Source organism: Stegodyphus dumicola, chromosome 9 (genome assembly GCF_044657685.1).
Source record: "Stegodyphus dumicola isolate Sdum_Otavi_A_Nest chromosome 9, ASM4465768v1".
In the NCBI taxonomy this organism is placed as follows: Eukaryota; Metazoa; Arthropoda; class Arachnida; order Araneae; family Eresidae; genus Stegodyphus; species Stegodyphus dumicola.
The window spans coordinates 94,444,585-94,466,053 of record NC_140776.1 but is presented as its reverse complement, the minus strand read 5'-3'; the positions used below and the strand labels follow the sequence as shown (position 1 = coordinate 94,466,053).

General features: G+C 31.3%; 1 protein-coding gene across 2 annotated transcripts in view; it reads right to left on the bottom strand.

Annotated features, from left to right (window-relative positions):
• Myo95E (Myosin 95E) overlaps positions 1–20,734 on the bottom strand; it is a 111,346-nt gene extending 90,612 nt beyond the window's left edge. Inside the window, exons 1-10 of one of the 2 annotated variants that reach the window (XM_035349909.2) lie at positions 20,357–20,734; positions 18,601–18,707; positions 17,547–17,694; positions 14,985–15,103; positions 14,736–14,822; positions 9,993–10,058; positions 5,914–6,018; positions 4,676–4,738; positions 4,382–4,576; positions 3,278–3,392 (exon numbers count right to left, since the gene is read on the bottom strand). In XM_035349909.2, coding sequence (XP_035205800.1) covers positions 3,278–3,392; positions 4,382–4,576; positions 4,676–4,738; positions 5,914–6,018; positions 9,993–10,058; positions 14,736–14,822; positions 14,985–15,103; positions 17,547–17,682 — 886 coding nt within the window. In that variant the 5' untranslated portion in view covers positions 17,683–17,694; positions 18,601–18,707; positions 20,357–20,734. The remainder of the gene's footprint in view (positions 1–3,277; positions 3,393–4,381; positions 4,577–4,675; positions 4,739–5,913; positions 6,019–9,992; positions 10,059–14,735; positions 14,823–14,984; positions 15,104–17,546; positions 17,695–18,600; positions 18,708–20,356) is intronic. The other variant, XM_085823777.1, reaches the window with a different exon arrangement.
• Between the last annotated feature and the right edge of the window lie 735 nt (positions 20,735–21,469).

The following is a 21,469-nucleotide window of genomic DNA, read 5'->3' as shown; positions in this document are numbered from 1 at the left end:
GGCAGGAATTATGTTGACTCCCGTGTATCTCTGCATGTGTTCGACAAATGCTCTCTGAATGCTATGAGGTGTACCTAGAATCTGAGGATCTTAGCCGTATGGATTCGCTAGCCAGATTTCTTGACCTTAATCCTATACAGCATATCTGGGACTTTTTGAGAACAATTTTTATTCCGCCATCTCCTTCCGAGAACCATGCCGGTATTAAAAAGTGCCTTGTGTCAGGAGTGGGATCGACTGCCACAGGGACTCGTCAGCTTCTTTCTGCCTAGTATGCCTTTACGCTGCGTGGCTTGTCTGGCTGTGAGAAGGTACCATACACCATATTAAACTCATTTTCAGTTCGATATCACAGTGTGGATTATTTGATAGTAGAGGATGTGGACATCCCTGGACTATGAAATTTACAAATAATTATGCGTGCATAAAATAACTTTTGAACAATATATTTTTATATCTGTTATAAATATATATTCATACGAAATTTCATTAAAATCTGTCCATTAGGTTTTTAGAAATTCGACCAATTGTACAAATTCTCTTAATTTTCCACACGAGTGTAAGTAATAAAATTGAATTATAAAATATGCTTTATTTCGATAGCACAAAATTATATATAGTGCTTTATTGAAACGCCAATTCTCTTGTACAATACTGAAGTTATAATTTATTTTGAATTCTGAAGCCATCTTATAGATAAAAGTAAAGGATTAAAAATATAATTGCTTAAGCATTTTAAAGAACATTTATTTTTATATTTACCATTATAAGTTAGATTTCGAATCAAAAATCAAATCAAATCAAAAATCGAATCAAAAGTTTCATCTAAAAAGAGCAGATGAGAATGTTAAAAAAAGTGAAAATGTTTAGCACTAAATTTCTAGGATACTTTAATAAAAGCTTATTGTCACTAACAGGGTCGCAATCTGAAATCTCCGAATTATTATTTGAAATGATCTGTATATGCGAGCTAAGAGGATTATTTATCTACCCGCTTTACATAATACCTTGGTGCTCACAGATTCATTCTATATCATATCAAATTTTAAGGCTGATATGTTTAATTTATTACACTAAATTTTTCTTATTAAAAATTGCAATCAAACTAAATATTTTATTTCATGCATGTATATGTTTATTCAGCAACAATACAATGCTACATTTTTACCGCGTTTTAATGAACACATAAAATGTGAGTGCTTTGTTTTGAAGTAATAAAATAACTTTGTTTTGAAGTAATAAAGGAACTTTGTTTTGAAGCCAAAGGAATCATAAAATCTAATATTTCCTAAAGGTTAGATTCATAGATTCATAATCATAACAAAGCTTAGTAAAATCTAATCACTTTAATCTTTAGCAAAATTCTAAAATGAGATAGATGATACGTAAGTATTTGGTCTGATTAATATTTGAAAAAAAAATCATTAAAAAATTTAACAATGTACGAATTGACTAATTAATTGAATAAATGGTCTAATGGCTGATATACTTCCTATAACCTTTTAAAACCTAAAAACAATTTAACGAAATAGATAGATTTTAAGAAGCCGAATCGATTCATTACAAATTCATTATTCACTACAAAAGTTTCCAATTCAATATGAGCAGTTCATTGACGTAGAAGAAATTTTCATTTAATATATTACTTTATAATTATTTTCATGGCAAATCAAATTTAATAGAAGTTATTTAATTCAACTATGAGAAAAGTAACTCATATATATAAACGCTTAATTTATTTTCGCATAGCTTAATACTTTTAATAATTTCAATAATTTCTTCAATTACGTTTGCCTTTAGTTAAGAAAGATACTAGGTTTTTCTTTCTCGATGTTTTCTGGTAGATTTCGTTAATCAAAAACAAATCGAATGCGAAAAGAACAGGGTACAAATTTTAACATTTTTTTGAAAAGGAAATTAAAAAGTAAATTCGCTCTTTTTATACACACCAAGTTATGTTACAATCTAATGTTACTGTGTAACTTTTATAGCTAATACAGGGTGTCCCAGAATTGCATGCAACATATTCAAGTTTTTGGTGTACATACTTACTGATACTTTATTTCTTGGATACATTGCTCGTTATGACTTTGCTGTTTCCATGCTATCTGAGAATGACAAAGATGCTGACTATCTGAAACATGCCCTTTTCTCATATGAGGCTACGCTCATATAAATGGCGGTATCAACGGACGCAGTGCTAGAAACTGAAGATACAAGAATCTCCACGCTGTGCTTGAGATTAGCAGAGACAGCTCTGAGCTGAACGTGTGATGCGGTCTTACAATAAAATCACAGGAGCTTTTTTCTTCAGTGAAAGACGATCACAGCCAATACCTATCTTGATATGTTGCAGTTATTTTTTGTTCTCAGATTCGGGACATTTCGTACTAATTTTCCAACAAGATGATACGCCACCTCAGAGGAATTAGATGTCCGCATCTATTTGAATACAACATTTGCGGAAAGGTGGATCGGGCATGAGGGTTCGAAAACAGGCCTCCGCGATCCCCTGACGTAACACCACTGAATTTTTTCCTTGATCAGGTTTACCAAACACTAGTGAACGGCATCGCAGCATTATAGTGCAGAATTTCTGAAGTCATAACATTTATCTCTCACGTAAGGTTGACGAAGAACATGGATTCGGAATATCGTCTGGATATCCTTCGGGCAATGAAAGAAACACACGCAAAAATTTATTAATTGTGTAGCCAAAAATCTGAATATGTTACATGAAATTCAAGATAAAAATTAACTGTGTGTCATATTTTTGGCCTTATGAATATTTGGAATCAGGGAAAGAATTCTGGGACACCCTGTATTTGTAATGATTATCTTAAAATTATCATTTTAACTATATGATCTTTAAACTGTTTCATTTAACTAATTGGAAGATTTTAAAAATATAATTAGAAAATTTTTACTAGAAAAACAGATCATAAAACTAGAAGATTTTAAAGCTATTCTATTATTATAAGTGATAAATAAATTCGCTTGTTTTACTTGTAAAAAGAATAGGAAAGAAAAATAATTACTATAGATTCTTGAATGACAGTGGAGAACACAGCCTAGTTGAATGTGAGTTATTGACTCATGAAGAATGTATAATATGTTATATATGGAATGCAAATGACATAATTCAAAATGGTGTTTATATATAAATGACATAATTTAAAATTATATTTGTGTATGGAATACAAATGGCATAATTCAAAATGATGTTTATGTATGAAATGCAAATGACGTGATTAAAAGGATGAATTATTTCCATTACCTTCGGGGAAAAGTGTTTTGAGTAAGGGTTGTTCCGTTCGATACATGGCTTGGGAAAGATCTCGGTGAAGAATATCGTTGTTCTTGTCTATGAAACCCGTTACGGAGTAAGTCACCTAAAAACATAAAGTGCAACAATAATTATTAAAGAAGCAAAGTAAGGATTACATAATTTTAAATGCGAAAATTAATAATCATTAGAAGATTATTGGTTAATGGTTTTCGAAAGCTGTAAACTGAATTTCTATTACAAATAGTCACAAAACGCAAGGTTTAAGGCAGAAGTATTGAAAAATTCCGTTATGTATATCATATTGAGTGGGTAACCCTTATCAGTCTGAAAAACTAAGCCTTTATATGCAATAAAAGTTTAATATTTGAAGCTTAAGGATAAAATACTTCGAAAATTTTAATGCAACCTAAAATGTTAAGCTTTTAGTTCTTACAATACGGATTAATTCTGATCTGTTAGGACACTTCTGCTATATATAGGGCCCTTCTGCAAAAGTGATGAAGACACATGGCTTGCAAACGAAGCACAGTTTTAAAACCATTTCTGAACAGTAGCTTATCACTGATTTATTTTAAAAACAAGTCACTCAACTACCAGAGATATTGCAGAAAATTGTACTATGCGCAGATGAAAGCTAAAGTGAAAACAATACAAAGTATATTTTTTGATTTTGAAAATTTCGTTTTTGTATAACTTCATAAAACATCTCGTTGAGTTGAAATTATTGAAAGTAACGTTTTTTTAGAACTAATATACTGATATAAATCTTGAAGAGAAAGTTCGTCCCACAACAATTTCTGTTGTATATGTTTAGCGTTTGCTCAGGAAAAGTTTTATTTGTTTTATTTAAAAAAATTACGTTATAACTAAGAAAAACACATGAATCTCCCTTAAGTATAGATGTTAATAATAAAATAAAAATAAAAATTATGTATTCATGCACACTATGTATAGGAAAGTTGAATGCATATAGACAATTCACAAAGCAAAGTAAATGCATAAAGAAAATGACAATGAAGCTACTGAAGATAGTGATTTTACGTGTTAAGCAGCATTATGCCAAGGAGAGTTAAGAGAAGTAAACACACTCACGGCGCCTGCATAGTGCCTGACCCTAAAACTGTGATGTGGCAAGGTGCTGTCTGCGATGAAGTTCCTGCATCCCCGGCTCTCGAAATAAGGGTTGTCCTGGCAGGCCTGCGTCAATTTGTAGAGAAAAGTTTCGTCGCTGACCGGTCCAGGACGAAGGCACTCTTCGTCCAACATGGCTAAAATGCCATGATTATTCTAAGAGAAAGCAACAAAAATAATTTCAAAACACGGAAAGAAACCTGCTATTTTTTATGACTCCACAAGAAAGTATTAAGAAAATTGATTTCCGTTTACCTTTTCGATAAGATCACATATAACGGCATTGTTGAAGTAGTCAATGTGCTCCCATTGTATTCCCTATCACATAAAAACAGCGATATATTGTTCTGAAGAAGAAAGAACTTGAAATGCTTAAAATAAGAAAAGAAATTCAATGCGAATAATCAGAAGTGATTTTTAAGCTGCACCACTACCGCTTCCCCGAGGTCATTGAATGTCGAGGAATTCATAGTCAGCCGCCAACAAATATTTTTTTAGTGCTAAAATTTGATTTGTTAGTTGTTGCAAGGGGTGAAACACTCGGCCCGAAACAAGTTCAGCCATTAGGTCATAACAGGTTATTATCTAAATCATAATTCACTGTCATATAATTTTCTGGCATTAGGAGATAACAACATCGGAGGAACAATGTTTCTGAAAACCGTGAATAATATGTAGCAATGTAAGAAACATTTCTTTAAACTATATTGCATATAAAATTAGGAATTTAAATTTAATTTTAATGCACCCTAAATTGCATTAATTAGATAGATCATTCAAATAAAATTTACAATTATATTAGTTAAAATGTGTTAATGTATTAGCATTTGTAAACAATACATTTATAATTTGGAAACTAAATAGGAAATCTTATATTCCCATCGAAAGGCATCACTCTGAAAATTTGTTATTTAACAGGCCGTGTATAAAACAAATTGAAGAGATTTTCTAATCCATTGCAACACTTGAAAACTCACCTAAATGATCAATGTGTTATAGCAAGCTTAAAGAAGTTTTCCAGAATTTTTAGCCTTTTTTAACTTTCTAAAGCATACCTGGTTGATACTTTCTAATTCGAGAACATTATGTTAGCTTAAATTAAATTAAAATTATGGGAAAAAAAAACTTCTGTTCGATAAAAAACGGTTGGTTTCAATTATAAATTTCATAGTCAATTTAATTTAGAAAAAGAACATACAGTGAGATTTTCTCATCTGAAAATACTAAATAATATAAGAAATTAATGTCAATAAAGCATGTGTATATTACATATTGGTATTTTATTAAACGCTCAAGCAAATATATTAAAATTCAATTGTAGTTAGACAATAAGAATGCTAAGTAATTTAGCATCCATCAATCTTTTATTCTTCATAGTTTTTATTTACTTATTTTTAATTTAAATCGGTGATGCTTAGATATTAATATAACAGAATGCAATATTTTAATTTTATAGTGATAGATATTTTAACGTTATAAACTTGTATACTTACTTCTTTAATATATTCTTCTTGCTCTGCTTTTAACGTAAGTTCTATTAAAATTTGTTGGAGTTTTTCGTTACAATAATTTATGATGAGCTGTTCGAACGAATTAAACTACAAAGAGAAAAGAAATAAGTTACAAAAATAAATACGAAAATCTTAGGTATTACTTTCTAATATGCATTTCAGTTACTTAATTAAACTTTAATTTTGCATTGTCTGTTTGCTGGATGTAATTTTCATTTTTAGAAATATATCCGGATTAAAATCAAAAATTTTTTATACAGGTAATGATTTATTCAGATGTGTAATTGATATTACAATCGAAAAATGAGAATTTAAAGAGGAGCAAAAATATATTCTATTGTATATTAATAACAAATTCTGATATCATTATGTATATTTCTAACAACTAAACTGATTATATGTGCAACTTGACTGCTGTGGCACACGAAAGTAACATATATGGAAATATTATTTCACATTAATTTAGTACACGAAATTTTACTTTAGATAAAGACTGTCAACCTTCAAAAATTGAAATTAGGTTACTCGAATTTTGTGTTTTATATAATAAGAGTACTTGCGACTAATTTTTGGTTTAAAAAAAAAGCAGCTTTTCTTCCCAATGGAGCCAGCTGAAAAATCTGAATTTCAAGTACATAGGAAACAGTCGACGCATGAAACCATGGAAATTAGAATAAATGGAGTAAGCCTTCTCCGTATGTCCCGTGCAATGAAAATGAAGCCATGAAACGCCACGGTGTGATCTCACGACGATAATGGCCGCTTCCGTAAGCCAAAGAATTGTATTTGTCATACAAAAGAATATACAGAAAAACAAATAATACTATAACAGTCTTCTAAATCTACTAAGTTTAATTACCAATACTGATAAAACTTCGATTTGTTGGGTGTGAGTTACTTGCAAATGAAATACTCACTGTCGGTCAAACAGTTCAGAGCCACTCAAGATAAATCTTCTGAATCACGTGAATCAATGAGTGGCGAAATACGTTTCGACTAGCAATAACACATCTGAATAATTCTCGAATCCTCGAATTCCCGCGTATTTTGAGAAAGACTCGAGACTAAAATTTCCCATCTTCGTGGCATTTTCATCATTCAAATCTTTTGAATAGTGACAGCATTTAGAATAAAATAACACAAGGCATTTTAACTCATGATTTTAGAAAGATCAGATCTGTTGATGTCCAACAGAAATGTCCATTTAAAAAATGTCCATTTAATAAAAGGAATAAAATTATTGCAGTTTTAGTGATTGCTGGCTCAACCATATCCTTTCGTAGTGGTCCTGAGAGTTACACACTTTAACTATACTATCTAGTGATATATGAAATAATTTTTAAGTGATGACCGAAACTCCGCTAAAATAACTCCTGAACAATGTAGATAATGCTGGACGCAGATAAACTCCTATTAATAGAGTTTGGATGCCTCTAGCAACTCATGCCATGATATGTACTACACGCTGTGTCACGCAAGTGATACTCTCTAGTAATCAGCTATTGTTGGTTGTTGATATTTGAGCTCATAATTGTAATCTGAATTGCTAACCAATGCTTTTTCAAACTTGTAGCGACATCATGTATTTTTTGGAAGCAGGCAAGATGAAAAATGAGCAATCGCCTTCGCCGGGAATCGAACCACGGAGCTCTGAATACCGGCTCAACGTGCAGGCACTATGAAGGCACGCCAGAAAAGCGGGAGAAATACCTTATATACTCTCCATTTTTAAAGGGCAACTGGGGTTTTTAGGGGATCCAATCTACAAATCCTGGGTGTGGAGAATCCTCAGCCAACACTCTTTTAGTTCGGGTGCCGTTAGAGAGTAGAGATTAGAGAGTATTAGGTGTAGAGAGATTAGGTTAAGTGGAAAATCCGGAGAGATGAAAAATGAACAATAGCCTTCTCTGGGTATCGAACCAGGGCCCTCTGGATACCGGCCCAGCGTGCAGAACCACTTACTATATTTTGTTCGAACCATTTTAATAAATATAAGTGCGTTTTAAAAAATGTATTCTTAAATTTGTTTTCCATGAAATGAAAGTATCAAAATTTCTTTTAATAAAAGATTCATAGGGTTATTACTTTTATATTTCACTAACCATTTATTTTATATTTTGGGTCTTTACTGTCACTTATAGTTCCCGTTTCATTACCAGAATATAAATGAGGTAAAAAGAGATTGTACTTAAAGGAAGGTTTCGGGAGTTTAATTCGGAGCGTGTTTTGTCTCTTGAGACCACGCTACTAGATTGCTGCTAGCTCAGTTAAGATTTGCAGTCTTCGACTTTGCATGATAATAGCCGATATTTGAATATCTACGCCGGTTAGGTTTGTAAGCCAACTTTGCATTAAATTGATCTGTATAGTCTTTGGCTATTAGCTTACTTATATTTCAATTTTACATTTGCCAGTTATTTTAAGTTACTTCTCCAAAAATGATTGGCTGATTTGTAAGCAGGAGACATACACTTAAGTTCAAGTTCTGATTTAATAAAAAGGTTCGTTTGAGCATTCTCAAGACTCTGTCGTTAACTTTTAGACTTAACCATAATTTGCTGTCAGTCTACCTAGAGTTTGGATCTATCTAGGGTTTGGATGCAATTTACGTTACCTAATAAGACCAAACTTTACAGATTTTAATAATAAAGTAAAATATTTTCTCTTATTCCTTCTTTCCGTGACAGTTTTAAAGGATTTGAGATTCAACAGATTTGCAGATTCTAAAAATGTTTCAGCATTCGGATTCTAGAAAATTTAGGACTTGCCTACTTCTATTTCCAACCCATTTTCAGTATGTTTAATTGTCCTGATTCTGAGGAACGTGGATGGTCCATGAAGTTGTACTCGGATTTAAATCTGCTGATTATTATTCTTACGGATTCTTGATGGACAATGAACACATAAGCAATCACTGCACGATCAATGAACTGAAAAATAATAATATATTTGCTCTGCCGAGTTCTCTAAAAATATTAAGTGGTATAATGAATTTTTTTATCTATTGCGAAGAATGTCAAATGGAAAAAAATACGTATTGTAAATGCTTTGATTAAATTTGATCTCACTTGTATTTTGAATTTGTATAAAAACTCTTTCATCTGATATTTTAATTTTTGTAATTTCTTTTCCTATCAGTTTATTCAATTTTTTTTCACGAACAGGCAAAACCGCGAGATAGTATTTAAGCGGTGGACACGAAAGAGTTAGACATGGAGTAGCTGACACATACGGACATTAAAAGGTCTCTGCGATATTTTGTAACCTGTTGCCAGTAGCAGAAAGCCGGTGATTGCAGTGTTTGTAACTAACTAAATTTGGAAAGTTCTAGTTTATACTGTAATATTATAAGTAAGTGAGAAATTACAAGAAAAGAAACTATAGACCTTTGAATTTATTAAATTAAAAACACTTGCATTATTTTTTTGGTTTGACTCTATAAGTAGCACAGAAGTTTGAATTGCAACTTATGTCTGAGTTTGATACTTATGAGAGCGCAGATACCGATAATGTTTTCAATTTTATTTAAAATTTGAGTGGTTACTGTTTCATAGAAGTGATAGTTTCAGAATGGATGAGAAAATTCGCTAGTAAGCCGTAGGATCTGCAATTTATTTAAGAGTTACAAACCTATAATTTTATCTTTAAATACAAACCAAAATCCCACACCTGATACTAGACTCATGACTATAGAAGTACCATAGTGTAAAATTACTTATGAATTAAAAATTACCACTTCGTTATTTTGTAATGATCAATATGCATTAAAATCTAATTTGCACGAAATTCTTTCTTTTATAAAGATACAAATAACTAAAATATTTAATTAGATCTTCATATTCTCTAAGAAAGAACTTATCAAAGTTAACAAAAATTCTAGTATTAAATAGGATAATTCTGGCATTCGGAAAAAAAGTTTGATCGCATTAATGCTGGAAATAATCAACAGTTTAACTTTATGCAGCCAATAACTAACGAGCTAGGATTAAATATGAAGGAAGAGCACATGATGAAGTGACAGCAAGAAAAGAATAAAAAAGATAAAGAAATCCTGAACCTACCTCCAGTACTTCGAAACCATAAATGTCTAACATTCCTATACATTTTCTCTTTCCTATCCTCTTTGCCTGCAAATAGTAATATAAGAATCATATGCAGAAATATCATTGTAAAGGCATTAATGAAAGTCTATATATGGACATATTACATTAAATTTCAAACAAACTCCCAAGTTGGATAAACGCTCGCAAGGAATCTGTTTTGAAATGCATTATTGTTATTTTAAATGAAGATTGAATGTACAAAACAAAGTTAACTTATTCTGAAAATTAAAAAATGCTTAAATTATAAGTAAATCGTTTATAGTATTCTTGTTTCTGTTAATTATAACATGGATTACTTCTCTTCCGTGCGTTGTTTCAACTATTCTCAGATTATCCTTTATCCTTCACAAAAAAGTATCTTTTTATGAGAAATTGAAAAAGATATTCAGTTTTGGGTTCACTGTTCCGCACAAATTAAACGTTTCTTCTTTGCTGAACATTACATGAACTTACTGATGATCACAAAATTCGTATCTCGCGATACGTCATATGACTCTAAATGTTGTGGATAGATTTGCAAAAATCCTTTGAGTAGTTGGTTACGGAATATCAAATTGACGCTCAGCAGGATTTTCCCGTTTCTGAGGCTTTCTGAGGGCGCGAAATTTGTCTGGCTGCTTCATTAGAAATATTTAGCTATCCTTGGCTCTTATCTTCGCACAAACATTCAGTGTTCTTACTATAACTACAATCTGAGAATGCTCTGGTGATTTGTTTTATCTACAAACTATTGTCCCCAAAAGGTACGTTGTCAGTAACAAAGGATAAACATTTTGTATACTCAAAAACAGAAAACACTTTATACCGTCAACTCACCACTTTAAAAAGAGCACATATCTTTTAAGACATTTTCTTGCATTACGTGACTATCAAGAATATGCCTCTTTCATAACTTGGAAATTAGAACTTTGATTAATAACCGATAAGTTCTTTATAACAGCTCTTTAGATGACTGTAAGTTTAAAGTTATAACAATCTTGCTTACTTTTTAAGAAATGTCTTTGATAATTATAAAAATGTTTCTCCCAAAAATATTGCATTTTAAGTTTTATTTATTTATTAATCACGTTATTTTTATAGTATGATTTAAAATAATTTTACTAATACTCCACTTTTAGTTTGTTAAGAAGTTCACCAAAAGTTGTAATTCTGTAAAAAGTTGTCTTTCAGTATAATTACATGTTAATTTTGTAGCCATTATCAGTTAAGGAAAACTAAATAGAATACCAATTTCTTGCCAAGTTCATAGTAAAAAATGTAATCAAAGAAATAATACTTCAAAGTTATACGTGGCAGAAATCGCCTTAAAGTTGCTTAGAGCAAAAATGCTTCTCAGAAATACTAATAATCATATGTCTTTTGCAGGTTTTTGTCACGCATTTATTTCTAGAGAATTTGATTTGTATTCTTTTTCTGAATTTAACCCAATGGAAAAGCATGCTTTGGACAAGGAATGTAGCATGCAGATGTTTATTCATCTTTAAAGAAATACAGAAATCCTTTTCTCAATGAAGTAAATTGCAACAGATGTTTTTGATTCTTCATGAAAGAAACGACCGCATGCTTTTGTTTTCTGCAGTATTGTCTTTCAATATAATACCCAACTTATTTATTTTCATGCTTTAATTCATAAGAATTTAAATATGCTTTATTTTTATCATGATATTCTATAATTCGTTTTTAAAGTTTTCTTTCTTCTTGTCAGAATTCCTTCTGAAACTGAAATATTGATTGTTTCCGAATTAAGAAATATGCGTATAAAAAACGTAAAATGAAGTTATTATTGTTAAGTAAATAAATCAGAATAAAAGTATGTCATGTAATATTTCATTTAAGATCATCGACTTTGTAATTTTTCTTGAATGTAGATATTTTTATATTTAATACAAAGAATATAATATATTTAAGAATTTATAAAATCAGTAGACGACCTATAATGGAGCCAACAATAACATAGCATTATAATCGACCTATAATCGGCCCCTAACTATTTGTTATGAAAGTTATATAAAGGTAACACTGTACAATGAACACAAATAATCTTAAAAATATCAATGCATTTTAAATAATTTAATGCAAATGCTATGTTATTGTCTTGTCTATGTATTTCATGGAAGAATGGTTGCCAGAGCCTCAAGAAGGTTGGACTTCTATTTCCATCCTAGTGTCGAGGGACAGCACCCCAGGAAGTGGTTCGAGGATATGCCACCCCTCTTCCTTACCACCAAACCACACGAGAGGACTTTCGGCTCGCTATGTATTTGGAGTGCCACAATGCCGCAAAAACTCTGCACATTTACAAACATCCATGCCTTCTCCGAAATTTAAACTCTGGCCCTTCGGTACCGCAGTAGGCTCAACTATCCACTATACCGTTTGAGCGACAATAGAAATACTGTACAATAAATATATAAACACGTACTAATATATTATGTTTTCTATATATAAATGCTAAAACTAATTAATATTGGATTGCCTGCGATTGTTACTCAAACATTCGTTTAAAAACTCTTCCTATTTTTAGTATTTTTGAAAATTATCTAATTAGTATTATACCGCTAATCTTAACTTTTAAACCACTTCCATTATTACAGCACTGACATAGAACTGTTTGCTAATTTTCATTATTTCCTTCTTATTGACGTGATAAAGTTTCTTATATGCTGTGCTCGAATCTATCTGAGAAAGCTATTGGCGGACGTCTTCCTAAATCATTAAGTTTTTTCAATGCCGCACTTTGAATGCTTTTATCAATGGCATCCAAACTTCAAATTCCTCATAATTAGGGATGTTGAAATTTCTTCCTTGGCTTCTTTTTTTCATACTTTATTGAAAGAATGGAATGTTTAAAAGAATGCTTTATTTTCTTTTTTTTTTATGCAACTCCAGGGCACAATGTAATAGATGCATTATATCAAGAAAGTTAGTTTTCTTTGCTAACTCTATTTTCGACTTATAATATTCCACCCGTATCTTACATGTTATAAGAGCTCTCCTCTCATAGTATTAATCCCCTTTTATTAGTCGAAATAATCCCTAGATTACACAATCGAATTATGAATGGGGTGTTTGTTGAATGGAATAAAATTTCAGTATGTACTATGGAGACATTCACCATGTAATCCATTTAATAAAAAGTATTGATTTATCCAAATTCTTGAATTATATCTGAAGTCTACTAAAAATTCTCTACTCTTTTAAAGCACAAAGTACTTTTTCTAGTTTTCTGTTTGTGTATTGATGAAGGCAGTATAGAATGGTCACATACACTTTTGGCTAGTCTGCACTCATTTGAAATTTTAGTTTTAAACAAATACTTTGCCCACCAACGGCCAAGCGGTTAAGAGTTGCCGAACACTAATAGTTCGGCCCAGGTCCCAAGTCCTAGGGCCTCCTAATCTCAAGTCAAAGGGCTGCATAGGCGTTTTCCTGGTTTTCCCAATGTGTAACGTGGATACCAGCCAGTTTCCCGTAAAAATCCTCCACGGAGCCTCTTTTTCTTTCTGTGTAGTGCCTATGATGGAGCACGTAAAAAATAATAATAAAAGAGACAAATAATTGTGTTGTACGAACACATGAGGATCTCAACTACTTAACCACCTAAATTCAATTTCATATCATTCCACTTTGAATCCATGCTATATGACATTTTATCCAATCGAGTTCGTTTGTTACGATCTTTGTGTCAGACAGCAGTGTAACATTTCATTTTTAGGTAAAAAGTATTTATAAATTCTTTAAACCTGTGATAATTGCAGATTTATAGATCTTTAAGAGATGATCAAATGTTGTAATTATGAGCTTGTCAAAAGAACTGATTTTTCTGTAGGTTTTATTTATTATTATTTTTCTTTGTGGTGGGCACTAGCCATATTTTGCCTATCACCACTATTAAGGGCAGAACTGGTGGTCATTTTACAATTTACATCAATCCATGCTTTCTGGATGATTCGAATCCGGGCCCTTCGGTATCGCAGTCGGCTACCCGAACCACTGTATCTACTAGGCAGCTTGAAACAAAGGTTCGTGCAATAATTAAACGGATAAATATACATCTTGGAAATTTTTACACATTTTGTATTTGTGATTATCACTTCCTTCCCCCCCCTCCATGAAAACAGGGGCTGGGGGAGAAGATCAACGAGATATTTCATGCAACCTCTATTAATAGTAAATAAATTAAATAAATAGTAGATTTCATACAATGCTGGATAATAATTCTACCTTTAAATAATATTTTGAAGATATATAAAATAAAACTGATCAGTTAAAGTAGTAAAAACTTAACAATGTGTCTATTAACTATCCCTACCATTCCAAAATGTCATCCGTACAACACGTCTCTTTGAAAAAGTTCTATGATTTAATTCTGATATTTCTACCATTTTGATATTTGCACCATTCTTTCAGACAAGGCTTATTTTTAATAGCAGATACAAACATTGCTTTTTCAGATATTCATTGACTTCTGTTACAGAGATGTAAACTTGTCGTTAGAGAAAAAGTCGTTACAAACAATTTTATTTTGCTACTTTACGAATTATAAGTGAAACTTCGAAAAGATATAAAGTCATTAAAATGTAGAATACTAAACAATTCTTCTCCAGTATTACAAACAATATAACGAATTTCTAAGAGAATATATTCTGCAGCTTTTAGCTGCTGTGAATTTGAATAGCAATGCTAAATTTGATGACTTACCCTGATTGTGTCGTTGATTTTATTAACCAACCAATTGAATAAGCGACTGTACAAAGCTTTGCATAAGGCATTTCTTGCGTAGTTGGCCTAAAAAAATGAAATACATCATGAGAATATTTGAAGGTATAAGTTTATACATTTCCCACTAATTTAAATTTTGAAATGCATCTGTCACATTCTAAATCAATTGACGTTATTGGAATCGAAACTTTCGTTTTCATTTTACACCAACAGATGGCAGCAAGTTACCTCCGTCGCAGACAAATCGGTGACAATTACGTCATGCCTCGTCTCGACGGTTCTTTGAGTAAGAGCGGCTTGCAGAACAGAAACTTCTCCTTGCAGCAGTTCACAAATTTCATATATTTCTAAGAAATAAGAAAATAAAAAATTGAAATCAAATTTACCATTTCTAAATCAGTTATTAGAAGATTTGAAAATATATATAGAACACATGCTTTTCAGAAATCATTAAATTAGGTAAAAAATATGCCATGAATGAGTTTTACTTAAATTGCATATTTATCAGGTTATAAAAACAAAAGATATAAAAGTTGGCAAAAGTAAATCAGTGCATTCTGGTTAAAAATTATTAAATCCCATACTTAGAACATAGCGTGTTTTAGTTTACTGAAATTTAGCTTGTTTAGGGAGTTGTGAATAGGTACGTAGATCTTGTTTGTTACCTTGAAAACAGAACACCACGTCGTTAAAATTTTAAGAAAACTTCTTCTAAGAATTCTGTCTAATTATTAATAGAACAGATTTATTTTACAGTTGAAATTACAACTTTAAATTAATCTTCATTGAAGCGTAGGGGTTAAAATATTTACCACAAGAATTATAAATAAACACAACCTTACAACTTATTAAACATAAGTTACAAAATGCCTGTTTAATAAATTTAGAATAAATTAGCAGCGTGTTTTCAATACTGCAAATTATCCATTTCTTTGAATTTTTATAAATTTTAACTAAATGCATTTCATCAGAATGGGAGGGGAAACATTTTTTTTTCTTTACAATAGCAGTCGAATTTTCTAGGCACGCTTTCCAACAAGAGCTTGCGGTGCGTGATCTAAAATGAGCTATCGCTCCCCTTTGGCGAGTAACCTTTCGCTCACTCAGTAAAGTGAATCGATTCTTAGAATCACTTCGCAAGCGAATAACTTGTTGAAAGAAACGGCCTTAATATACTTTTACGAATTAGGACTTCTCGGTCTGCAAGCTGCTACAATATTAAATCACATGACAATATATATAACTCAAAAGAAACAACTGAATTTGATGTTGAAAATCTATATTTAGTCCATTTTTGGTTTTTTCTAACCTTAATGGCACGCAGTAAATTAAAAAGACTACTTGCTTCTAACGAAGTTTGCATTTAAGGATTGAGGCATGAGTACTTAGACCTATTAATCTTTGTTTGTGAGAAAGCAGGTTGGGATTTTTATTTAAAGAATTTCAAGCCAGTAGTTTATATAACAGTGTCTGTATCGTTTTTAAATGCAGTAAAGACAAAAACCAGAGTTCTGCAGCAGAAAAGTAGACTTTTTCATACTAATTTTTATTTTGAGACTTTTTCTAATTCTAGAACATTTTAGTATTCAAAACGAAAAAAAATTAAGTCATTTTATTAAAGAAGAATTTGGCATGAAGTTAAACATGAATTAAATCAAAACATTAATTAAATTGTATTTTTGTTTAATGAGGATTTACTGTTTGCGCCATGGAGAAGATGCCTTGGGCATTTTAATGACAGAAAAGTTAAGTCCTTTAGAGAAATAAATTATCGATCATGAACTTTAATTATTAGCCCAAAAGAGACGTTAGTTTCAAATGGGCTATTAGTCTCGAAACGGCATCATTAAAAGCTTTGAATCACTTTTCAAATCGTTTTATTATTTCATGAAAATTACTCTTGAAACTGAACTGAGCAAAGCATTATTGTTAAAAATTTAATACTTCGCAATAAATCTATCCTCGGTACTAGATTTGCTGAAAAACTTTCTAAATTTGCCTCTTTCAGATTTTCCCAAACGTGTCAACTTTTTGCCACTCTACTTGACTAAAACTGTTTTCTATTTATTGCCTTGTTTTCGTACCTAATCCTCATAATTCGCTGTTAGTTCTCGAATAGAAATTGAATTAAAGAATAGCATTTAATCACAGAAGTTTCTTCTTTTAAATATTTCTTACTTTAGTAAACAATATTGTTCAAAACATAATTACGTTAATTTAACTTTCACTTACAGAACTGCACTGATTTTCCGTCAGTTCAACTTTGAAATCATTTTCTCTGCTATTTTATACAACGCTCGATTAGGCCCTGTGTATTTGGATTCTCAAGGAGTTGTCTTCCAACTATTGTGATTCAATATGCATTGAGAAATTAAAGAAAATGTCCACATTTTGCATCCAGATTACAAATCTGCCGTCGAAAGACGGAAACATTTATAAATCTTTATTGATAATCCTTTATTAATCCCTCAAACACGCTCAAATATTAATTTAACTAAGCAATTCTTCTTCTTCTTTTTTTTTAGATCTTTTGAGCTTAAAATAATCTTTCAGTTTTAATTAAGGACTTTAATTTTTCCTTACTGCTCAAAAACGTTTATCTCAAAAAGTAAATAAAAGTATCTTGTAAATATGCGTTGAAAGGTTTCGTTTGAAATAAACGCCAAGCGGAGGATGAGTTTATCAAATATTAACATTTGAAACATGCTAAGTATGCGTCAACTTAAAGAGCATACATTTATCTCTATTATATTGCTGATTATCTGAAAGAGGATATCAGATGTGTCTTACCATATTCGTTTATAAGGGAGCAACTCTCCGTTCCGTCCATGTTGGCCCTAGGTAGGAACTGGATGTTCCCTAATTTGAGCACTGAAGAGGCCACTTGGAAAGTCGAGAGTGTCTCCTCTGCACTGAAGCCCAGCATTTCAAAAGCTCTCTAGAAAGAATTAAATAAATGAAAAGTTAGATTTATCCTGGAGATGTAGGAAGTGATTAAGAATTTCCTTGCAAATTCTTACTACATATTTTTAAAAGCATCATACGCGTATGTATTTTCATTTATATAATGCATTAATACTCTCATGCAGAACAATGAGAATATATTTATTCAGTAAGCCAAAGGAAGTTGACATTGTTTGCTCAAGCAATGCTAATGAACAAATTATAAAACAGGATTTTAGCGTCTTTCGAAAAAAAAATGTCAATTGTATAAAAGTAGTTTTAAATATGAGGCAAATAATATTAAAAGCTGCTTTATTTGAAGTACAGAAGGTAGTTGAACTAGAGTGTTTCAGATTTGAAAGAAATTCCCAGAATTCTGCAAACGTAAAATGATCACAGTGACCGAGTGCATATTTTGTGGACTTCTTGCAAAAAATGCGAACACTCATTATTTACCGCTTTCAATTCATTGCATTTCCTAGACTGTTTTTCATTTTTTACGCTATTCATGAAAGAGATAAATGTATATTGTCCGAGATGCATAAATAAAATTTTTATACTATTAAAGGATCATCCAGCACTCTATTTCTTTAGCTCATCTTATGTGATATATTTTAAATGGCTTTTCTTTTATTGAATCTGGATTTTTTGAGTTTCGCGGTTTCAATGTGCGTAGTCTTCAGAAAGTATAATATATACAATTCGAACTTAAAAAATAAATTAACATTTTATATGAAAAGTAACTGATCCGTTTTGACTGTGCAATAAATGCTGTTTCTCACGTAAAGCGAATAAATCGACATTGCTCGGACCCAGTCAGTTTCTAAAATATTCCTGTTGTAAATGTGTTCCACTAAAAAAAATTCCCAACTTTAGTTACATTTTAATGTATTGGACATACCCTTGTTGTGGCGAAGGAGGACTTGTCGTCGATATTATTGGCTTGCAGACAACGACTCTCGTGCAGGAACTGGTACTTATCCGCATTGCGCTGCAGCTTCAGACTTTCTGAAAAAAATAAACTGAATGAGAAAGACTCTTGAGATTCCTAGGAAAGAATAAAGCTAAAACCTTAATGCAAAGAGCATGGCATTTAAAATGTGTAGAAAAATATTTCTGTGATATTTCGTTTACATAAACAGAAAATTTTATTTTTTTAATACTCAATTCAAAATGCTATAGAACATACATTGATTCTCAACTTAGGTATCGGTAAAGTTTTGAAATGAGATGCTAAGTTTCCCGAAACACCTGCTATGCCCGATATTTTACTCTGTTACATATACAGCAGTGGCGTGCCGTGAATTTTTAACGAAGAAGTATATTAATCTCTAAGAAGATGACACACGGACGTGGTAATCTTCTTAAAAAGATAAAAGTCAGTACAAGTGTTTATTTACGTCCTCGAAAAATACTAGTCACTTTCGGTAAGTGGTCATTTTAAAGAAGTGATTGTCACGACAGGGTTTATTGTATTTTGAATACAAAACTAGTGATCTAGCGTGAAAACTAATGGATACAACAATGGTTAATATGGTTTGATAAATTTATGAAAATCAGATAAAGAGGGAAAATCAAAGTAATTATACCATAATAAATAAATAATTTTTTAATCGGATGGATATCATAAAAATAATTAGTTAAAAACATGTTATCTCAAAAAGAGCATAAGGTCAGAAAAATAATTTATTTTAGCTTTATTAGTAATAGTTTTGAAATGCATAATATTCCGCTTTCGAATGACGGCTGTAACATTTCATGCTTATGCAAATGAGAGCACCCGGAGTTGATTTACCTTTTACCATAATTTTGTGGCTGTTAAAAAATAAAGCGATCGAGACATAGGTTGTGACACTGTCAGCTGATAAGCGCATTGTCATAAAACGGCCACAGAGATTTCTTGGCCATGTTTTCTAATGATCTTTTGCTTGAGGAACATCTTCTTGTATCGCTTCCCTCTCCATAATTTAAACTTGGGATTACAGCATTAAATTATTTTACTTCGAATTCTTTCATGTACACTAAAAATGCTTTTATGAAAGCGAAATAAAATATAGCGTTAAGAGTTAAATTAATTTCGCATATATGAATCACAAGAAAACTAAAATTTCTTGTCGGCAGTAGTTAACTATGGGAACAGGTGGAGGCGAGTTGATTCTTCCTGTCATGCGGCCATCGCAATTCGAGGTACACTCTTTCACGCGAAAATCTGATTACTCTCGAATGGAGCGCTGTTTTAAAAAAGGTAAAATGATATTCCGTTTAAATAATATACATGAAGGGCTAATATGTCAGGGAACTAGCAGTGCCTCTAATCCATTGACGGCAAGCCACTGATTATATGTATATACATGTCTATAACTTACAAAACAATCTATCTTTTTGTTAGTCTATAACTAACAAAAAGAGAATCATAACATAATTGATTAAATTCAAATAAAAACCAAGGTATAAAAGAAACAGTTTTAAGTACTGTTAAATTCTTCAAAAAATACGAATCGAAGAAAGTAGTTTCCTGTTGAAATGATGTTGTTTATAATTGTTAAATAATAAGTTTAGTAATAGTCATATATCTGTAGTATTTAAATTAATCAAGTTGTTCGGCAAAGAATGCAAATGTGAGTGGTATTTAATAAGAATAAATAAAATGTACTCACTTAGTAGATGTACATCGGCACCACTGAGCAGTTGATAAAAGATGTGAAAATTTCTTTCTCCTTGAGCTTGAACCACAACCCTAGACTGAACCCAAGAAAACCTCTCAACACCATTTGAATATACAGCGAAAGTGCAAGCGTAGTTTAAAACATGTAAAAATAGAAAACTATTTGATTTAATTAAAAGCTTCACAAATGCTATTTTATCCACAAATTTGGATATTGTATTGCATTCCAGACATGAATCCAATTCAATATTGTTTTAAATAACTCTTATTCCACTATTATAAGAAATACACGATTCAACTCTAATATAATTCTTGATTCATACGCATAAAATACGCTTTTTCAAATTCATTTGTGAAATATATGTAAAACTAATTTCTTATGATAGATATATTTATCACTAAAATATATATTTACTCAAAAAAAAAAAAAAAAAAAAAAAAAAAAAAAAGAACAAAATTTAGTTTCTCTTATGGTGCAAATATAACTGTGTGATATAACAGCGAAAATATTTTGGATTGAAGGTAACTGAAATATTTTAATGTGCTTTTAAATATAACGTATCGTAACACCATTATTAACTTTCTGAAACCCGAAAAAGAAAAATATCACGTTTTTACTTTAGGCATAATAATATTATAGGAGAAATCAGGTGTATACTTTAGAACAATACAGGGAGAAATTTAGAAATACCGACAAGTATGTATGCGTAAACCTACAAAACAGTTGCACAAGAGATACAGAAAGCTAATGGTAAAATTTTATATGTAATCTAATTAGTTTTCGCATGCTATACATATTCTACAGAAAGATCGAAACTTTATATTCTGTAATGCATATTTCGAGAAAAAAAATTACCTCTAGACAGTAGTTGGAATAATGAACTTTTAAGTAACATGCCGCTATATGCATTTTTGAGGAAAAATTATGAAGAAAACAAATTCCGATTAATTTAAAGTTTGAAAATTTCACATGGAAATTTCACATCCCCAAGTAGGCAAACGATTAAAGTTTCGTGCCCAATGAATACAAACTTCGATCAGAGCCCGCAGTTCTGCTGCGCAAGTGACATCTTGGAGACTTCAGACACAACTGCACAATTTTGCA